Source organism: Phodopus roborovskii, unplaced genomic scaffold (assembly GCF_943737965.1).
Source record: "Phodopus roborovskii unplaced genomic scaffold, PHOROB, whole genome shotgun sequence".
Taxonomy (NCBI): domain Eukaryota; kingdom Metazoa; phylum Chordata; class Mammalia; order Rodentia; family Cricetidae; genus Phodopus; species Phodopus roborovskii.
Genome location: NW_026125397.1, coordinates 27061901 through 27070000, shown reverse-complemented (window position 1 = coordinate 27070000; position 8100 = coordinate 27061901). Strand labels below are relative to the sequence as shown.

At 43.8% G+C, this 8100-nt stretch overlaps 1 protein-coding gene across 1 annotated transcript in view; it reads right to left on the bottom strand.

Annotated features, from left to right (window-relative positions):
• Prep (prolyl endopeptidase) overlaps positions 1-8100 on the bottom strand; it is a 69768-nt gene that overhangs the window by 16388 nt on the left and 45280 nt on the right. Inside the window, exon 10 of the mRNA XM_051175598.1 lies at positions 7107-7210. Within this exon, the coding sequence (XP_051031555.1) occupies positions 7107-7210 (104 nt within the window). The remainder of the gene's footprint in view (positions 1-7106; positions 7211-8100) is intronic.

Sequence of the window (8100 nt, the reverse complement as noted above, 5' to 3'; positions counted from 1 at the left end):
ACTTGGAATAAATGTGAAATCTGAACTACAATGTCCTGCCTTCATCTGTTATCTAGTTTCCCTCCCTTACTGGACCCAGTGTTGCCTTCGTAGGCAAACATTTTATCTCCAGGGCCTTTTCTTTAACATTCTAAGCTGCCTCTCCCCTCATTTTCACATGGTTAAATCCTTCTCGGACCTAAATTTTCCATTTAAGTGACCTCCAGAGTGGAATGGTTCCTCAACCATTCTTGGCTGCAATCCTTCTTTACTGTATCCAGAGCCTTCTTTCTACGTGCACTGTGGGTGTTTTCTTTTCTTTTTGTTTCATACCTTATAAGGGCCAGACATACCTCTCGATCTCACTGCTACCTCCCACATTGAAAGCACTGCTTGTCATGCAGTAAATGACAAAGGATAGGATGGATGAATGGCTCTCCTCCATCCTATCCCTGCTAGTCAATGCTGGCAGAGTCTCCAGCAGCTGCTTGTGGACTGGAGTGAAGTGTGTAACCAGAAGGAAGGGCAGAAACTGCTCCAACGATGCCTGGAATGCCCTGTCATTGATCCTACTTTTGAGGCTTTTGAACAAGTATCAGAGCCAGCACTCCCAACATAGCTAAATCCACAGATTCCCTACGGTCATGCCACCCACGATTCAGATTATATGTGTTCTATCCCAATCTTTTCCAAATATTTAAATCCACTATATACACACTAAAACTTTGGAATGGATAGATATAAGCTTATTCAAAACACAGAAAAGTTGAGGGTCTATATGCAGACAGCATACATGAATATAATCATCTTTCCGTTTGTATCCTAAATGATTTTCTTTTAAAGAAGTATGACTTCAGAATCATCTACTACTTGAACTGGGATCAAAGATCACATTCTGTTCAAAAACACACTTGTAAGCACACTCATACACACTCCAGCACACACACTTACAGATGTACACAACTGAGGTGGGGAGGGCTTGGTGTTGTCTACTGTTTAATTTAACAGACCCTCATATATAGATTATCTTCCATCTTTTGGGAATTAACATGAACATATCAGTGCAGCCTGAGTATATGATCTATTTCTTTTGAAATATCTCTAGGGCTTTAATAATGTCCCAATGTTTTATATCAACTTCTACATGAGGATCTAAAAGAATCGTCCAAGGCATTCAAGCCTTGATTGTGAGAGCCCAACAAGAGGAATCAGCACAATTCTCACAACTCAAGTATTCCTCTCCAGAAATGAGGTAATACAGAGTCCACGGGAACAGAGCCTGGCACACAGTGCGCAGCATCCACACTATATTTCCAAGTGACAACTTTGCCTGTTTTTGCTCAAGAGCAGAAACAACAAAAGAACTTTAATAGTTTTGGAAAATTCAATAAAGATGAGAGAGAACGGCAGCCACATGGCTGAAGGAGAACCTGGACCTCGGCAGGGAGACGGTGCCCGGGGAAGTGCTGAGTGAAGGCAGGCACCGAACCCACAGCTCCCACTCCATTGTTTATGAATATCAAAAGCCAAGTCTCTTAGAACAAGCCCATTTAAGATGGAAACCCATGTAAGAAGATCAGGACCCATAGTGTCCAGCATGGACTCTCATGTATATAACCAGGACAGCACATCCATGTTGAAGGGTACATTTGCTCAGCACCAGGCATGAGCTGGAATGAACAAGTCCACCTCTTAAAGCACAGGTCAGGGAATTCATAACACAATCGAGAGATTACACTTGTGGAAACAGAAAATTTTTCATTCCCTCTTCACAGCCCAATGTCAGTTACACCCGCCATGGCTTTTCCTCCAGGGAGGTAATGCAATATCCCTAACACTGAGGGTATTTATAGTCACCCTATCACATGGATCTAGAACAGCACTAGCCTGGGCCTAACCCTAGGAAGCCATCACTGTTAAAATGCTTCTGTAGCCTCCTCTAGTTTGAGAGGGTTCTATCAGACCAACTCTACATACGGGTCACCGGAAAGCAGCTACATTAGTTTATCTTCCCCTGTTATTACAAAACACAGAGGCAGTAAAGTAAGGCACTTGTTGGCCTTAGTTTCAGAGCCTGGAAGCCCCAGCCTCCTGGCTTCAGCAACCGCAGACACTGACGGTGACAAGCGCATGCATGGGAGCAGGAAACCAAATTTTGAAAAGGCAGGTCCAGGCGCAGGGCTCTTGGGAGATCTCAGAGTGCCACCTCAATCCCTTCCAAGGGCAGGCAGCTTCCCCGCCACCTACGGCCTCCACTAGGCCCCACTCCTCTCAGCACAGCCATTCCTGAAACTGAGACCCTCCCCACGTGTGAACTCTTCAGGGACACCGTCAACCACACACACACTTAAGAAGCCACAGCTCTGTCCTAAGGACCAGACCCACAAGGGACACACACACAATGAGGGGAAATACTGACACATTATGGCTGTTCCCAGGCTGACAGAGTGATGCTGTGGTTCAGACATGGAAGAGAAAGTGTATACAACTGCAGACAGCACCAACCACAGACCCAGGGCAGAGAACGTGTTCCTCTACTGTAAGGAAACAAAGACTATTTCACCCTTTCCTGGTAAGTCATACACTGCTGATCTTAGAGAAAAGGAAGATGTACACTCCACACAGGAACATCATACCCAGGATACAGAATCTGTTTATCCAGGACTATGTCACTGTATACAATGAACCATGCAAATACTAAGGTAACAAACTGAGAAAAATGGATGGCATTTCAGGTGAATGGCATTTCACAGTGAGACCTCAGTGCTCTGAGAACGCCACCCCTCACCCTTCCCTACGCAATCTTAAAAAGCGTGGTGTGTGTGTTGACATGTCAAGGAACACATACATACTGGGGTAAGAAGACAACTGGTGGAAATCGGTTCCTTCTACCATGTAGCTTTCAGAGACCAAACTCAGGCTGTCAGGCTTGGCAGCAAGCACCCTGCCTGCTGGCTAAAGCCATCTTGCCATGGCCCTTCCTGTTTCTAGCCAAGGCCCAATTATAGGAACCCAGTGCTACAGAAAAAATTACCAACAGTGCCACAGTCAACTCACAAGGACAAGGGTGGGCCCGTGCTTTAGATTCTACATATGCTGTGAGCTTGGAGCAAAAGCTCATGGCATTACAAAGCTCATAATGTTCATGAATATTTTTTTTCAATAGCAGAACACCATGGCCAAATTCTTACAACCCTTATTATTGACTTACCCCAAGAAGTCTGCACCAAGCAAGTCTCATAAAATATAGGTTCTTGGGGTCTTCTAATTTATCTTGTCTTATAAAATGTGAGAAAAGAGTTGCTGGAGTATATTTAGCTACTGGTCCATTTTCAGGTCTATGATTTTTTTTCTTTCATTTTAGTTTGAGGGGAAAAAACCAATCTCTCAGTTGGCTGAACCACAATGAGATCGTGAGAAGCCAGAAAGTGTATTCTGGCTGCGCTCCATTTCTTTGTTATGCCCTGCTCAACCACAACACACAATCCTATCTACAGATGACATGGGCCAGAGGCGCCTTCATCACACAAGAACGAGGACTAGAAGCTTAGCTTCTTGAATTGACTGTGAAATTATGGAATCTCACAGCAATGAAAAAGCAGACACATGCTTTGAATGACAGAAGGTGGTAAATGGTCAGTGAATATACATATATAAACACTCCTCACAGCCCTGCCCTGCCTCCACCTGCAAGAGAACTACTCCACCTGCAAGAGACTAACCCCTAGTCAGGTGCGTCTCCACATACATCTTTTCCTGGACCATGGCAGTAACATTCTCAGGTTGTTCCAGACCTTGTGTTTCAACTCTCAGGCCTGACTACATTTCCTAGGAACACTGCCCACTTATGGAATAGCTGCATTCACACAGTCCCTGGCAGTGTTATAAATATGGTGTCTAAACTAAACTTTCCTATTCTTTCATGTTGTTAAAAAGAAACGTATTGCTGATAATATATGTAGATAACTCACAATCTGTTTCCTAAGAAGATGGCATTGCTAATGTATCGTAGCTTCTTTTGAAAAGATTTGGGCGGATGGGTTCTATTCAATCAATTGGATGTGACTGTTTCACAGTAAAAAGCAGAGGAAATGGTAGTCAAGCAGAGGAAATGGTAGTCAACTAGGGACTTAATAAACCCATCTAAAACTAAAATTCTTACATGGACATCAGAGGAGAAGAGACGACAAGTTTTTTTTAGAGACTTGTTTCTCCGGTTGCTTTGAACAGTAACTTAGACAATCCATAGAAAAAGTGTTTTTGGGGTATTCAGTTTTCCCAGAGCTGCCACCATGCTTCTGCACAGTGATATAACTTACAGACAGCAGGAGAGAAGCAGCAGGGGAGGTCTGTTCAAATCACACATGGACATAAACTCAAGTCATGTGTGATTGAAGGGGCCAATACCTAGAATAACTGAAAATAAACTGAGTTTTTCCAAAACTGCTGCCTTTACTTATCATTTTACTCCACACTGCAAGGATGCTTTTCATTCATGCACAAAGCCCTCCCCGGAGCCTGTGTCTAATGATGGGAAGTGATGCAGAGAACATCATCACACCATGAGCACAACTGTGGACACCCACACTCTCTGCTGTGTGAATGTAAACCCAGACCCCTGCAAACATTAGGCCTGAAGCAAGAGAGCTCCATGGTGTGGTGACATGATCAGCACGATGCTGCATACTGGCACAGAACACAAGCAGCAGGTGCATGTTCCCTCTGCAAGAAAGTGTACTAGCCCAGGCACCTTAAACATTTACCATAGGGGCTAGGAATGGCTCAATATCGTGAGTACTTGTCCAGCATTCCTTAAGTTCTGGGTTCAATACAGCACGGCCCAAAATGAAAAGAGGATGTCTTATATTCTCCACAAATCTGCTTCTCCCAAATAAAAAGCTCTAACCATCTGAGAAGGCCACACTTCGAGTCACGGAGAGTCAGGGACACGGAGATTCTCTGAGCTGTGCAATGACACAGGCACTGTGCAACCACAGCACCGTCTCCTGGAAATTCCAGCTGCTCTGTTCACAGCTAAGGGAGTTATATTCTGCACAAGCACTTGCTGAGCTCCAAAGCTTTATCCTCCCATTTGGAACTGAAAGAATATATATAGTATCTTCATCATGGATGTCTGTGCAAGGACCAGAAGAAGGCCTCACAGCTGATAGGGATACATTTTCTACATGTTATAAGCATGTGGGGCAGCAACCCATCACAGAGAAGACCCTCCTAGATGCCCAACTGGCAAAGGAAACCTGGTGACTAACAAGTCCAATTAATGTAGAAAAATTACATGAACAAACACTAGCTATTTCTACTGAATTAGATTGTACTCATCTATTATATGTTACTTTACTCATTATATATGCAGTATATGTTACTTCGTAATACTTACCTTCTAATAACCCCAAAGGGGTACCTGAAAACTACTTACAATGAAAACATAGTGGCAGAAAGGTTATGTGACTTACCTAATGTCATTCAACATGTATAACACGAAGTCAGGCCTGTCTGTAAGAACATCTGACCACAGACCACAATCCAGTAGATTTTCTTAATGGTCCTAACATACTAAATAAATTAGGATGTGTATAATGGGCCATGGAGTCTGTGGTGCTGCCACTCAGTCAAAACAGTCAACAACCAGTTTATAAACACACAGGTAAAGCTTCTCTCTAATCAACAGAAGGCCATCTTTCTAATAGTTAATATAGGACACAGATGGTAAACATCAATCCTGTACCAAATCCAGCTTCCACCTGTTTTTGTAAATAGTTTTACTTACAGTCTATATCTAGCCCATCAACTAGACTTGTTCTAGGCAGTGAGGGCAATTCGTCCATCATAATGCTGTTCTAGTGTCATGGAAACATCCTTGGGAACATGCAAGATTCCTGAATCCAAGATCGATTGCAGTATTCTCAATTTTTTGGCTCCTGATCTGTGGCCTATATGAATCAGCCTTCCAGGTGGGAGTGTCTTTTATTTTAAGTTTCTTTGAAATGTTTGTTATTTTTAAAATAATTTATAGAAAAATTCTTAATTGAATTTTCTCATACAATGTAATTTTGATCGTTTTCCCTTGCACCAGTTCCACCCCATCTCCCTACCCATCCAATTTTATGTTCTTTGTCTTTCTTTAAAACAAAAGCAAAACTAAAAACACACTAAAAAATAAAACTCCACAAAAACACACAATAAAGAAATCAAAATAAACAAGCAAAAGACCAATGTGATATACACATGAACAAAATTCCCAAACAAAACAAAATGAGGCAAGATGCCTACACAAAACATCAGTGAGTTTGTTTGCAGCTGGCCAACTACTCGTAGGCATGGGGACTACCTGGAAGTGTGGCTAGTATACCCAGTGAGAGTCCACTGGCGATTTCCTTTGCCAGCACGCAATAATTACAGACCGTTCCCTTCATGAGGGGTGGGACCTGTGTGTCTGGGATGTGTGCTTGCTGCCATAATCTCTGTGAGTTCATATGTGGATCAGTCCTGTTGTGTCTGGAATGGGTGTCTTTTAAAGCACCTGGCACTCTATGGGCAGTCTCTCATTGCAAAGCAACAGACATTCTCCACTATATCAACTAAACAGCAATTAATTTTCTGAAAGACTCAATATCCTCAGGGCGTTAACTAAGACAAAAAGACAGCCTTACTCGGGCAGACAGCAACCAGGGATTGAGGTGTGGTGCCAACAATTTTTTTAGCTCATCCATTCATGCAGATGTGCTGTGAGTGCCTGCTCTACTGAGTGGAAACATACAAACTTCAGATTGAAGAGGGAGACACTTTACATGGAGCCCTGAATCCCTTGAAGCCCTGAGCTCGGCAATCTCTACTTCAAGTAGGCAGACAGACACAGACAAACAGTGCTGTTTTCCTGTCAAGAACAGCAGCCATGGGAGCAGAACCCAAAGGCTGTGAGGGCAGAAACTACAGGGCCTACTGCTGAGCCCTAAGCACCTGACTCAATGCATGGAAACAGCAGGGAGCTCCAAAGTATTTGCACCTCTGTTTTCCCATGGGTTAGCTTTTTACAAGGTAGACTATGAACAACAGTGTGAGAGCCACTTCCCACAACTGTCCTATTAAAGACATCAATTTCTCCATACCTGGATTGTCTGGTAATCAGAAGCATCGATACCCTTCACGGTTACTTCTCGGAAAACTGTGGGTTCCAGTTCCTCTTTGGTAAGATCACAGTGGTAAATGACACCTAGAAGGGGAGGAAGTCTCAGGTTAGCCTTTCAGTCTCATGAAACACAAGGGCCACAAGGATGCTAGGTAGTACCGGAGGCCTGCACCAGGCAGGGCTCTAGCACATCACCACCCCAGTAGGTATGCCAAGCAGATGACAAGTGTCTGATAGGAGCAGAGGTGTCCTCATCAACACTACTACATATTGCCTCCCATCCCTCAACACGGTGATGCCTGACTGTTCACTGTGGACTTGATAGCATTTGTGGGCTCCTAGGAGCTGCACTCCAGGTGTTTGTGGCGTGTATTTGCAGAGGTTTAATTGACGAAGGGAGACTGACCCCACGGTGGGTAACACCATCCCATGGATTGGGGTCCTAGGCTGAATATAAAGAGACAGAAGAGGAAGGCAGCTGAGCACCAGCATTCAGTTCCCTCTGTGACCTGTTTTGCCCTTATGAGATCAGGGAACCAACCCTTAGGCCTTCTGCACTCACTGCCTTAATTACTCTTAGATTGATGGGATAAAACACCACGGACCAAGACAACTTACAAAACAAGTGTTCAATCTGGCTCAAAGTTTCAGAGGGTTAGAGTCCATGATGGCAATGATGGAACAGCCCAGGGCTGATCTACAACCAAGAGGCAGAATAGACACAGAATCCCACCAGTCTTTTGAAGCCTCAAAGCCCACCCCCAGGAACCCACCTCTTTCCACAAGGCCACTCCTTCTAATCCTTCCCAAACAGTTCTACCAACTGGGGAGCAAGTATTCAAGTAAGCGAGCCAATGGAGCCATTTTCATTCAAACTACCATATCCTCCATAATGGATCACACATTGAACTGTGAGCTTTCTGTCTAGTATTTTGTCACAGCAACCAGAAAAGCAACCTAAGCACTCAGTGCAT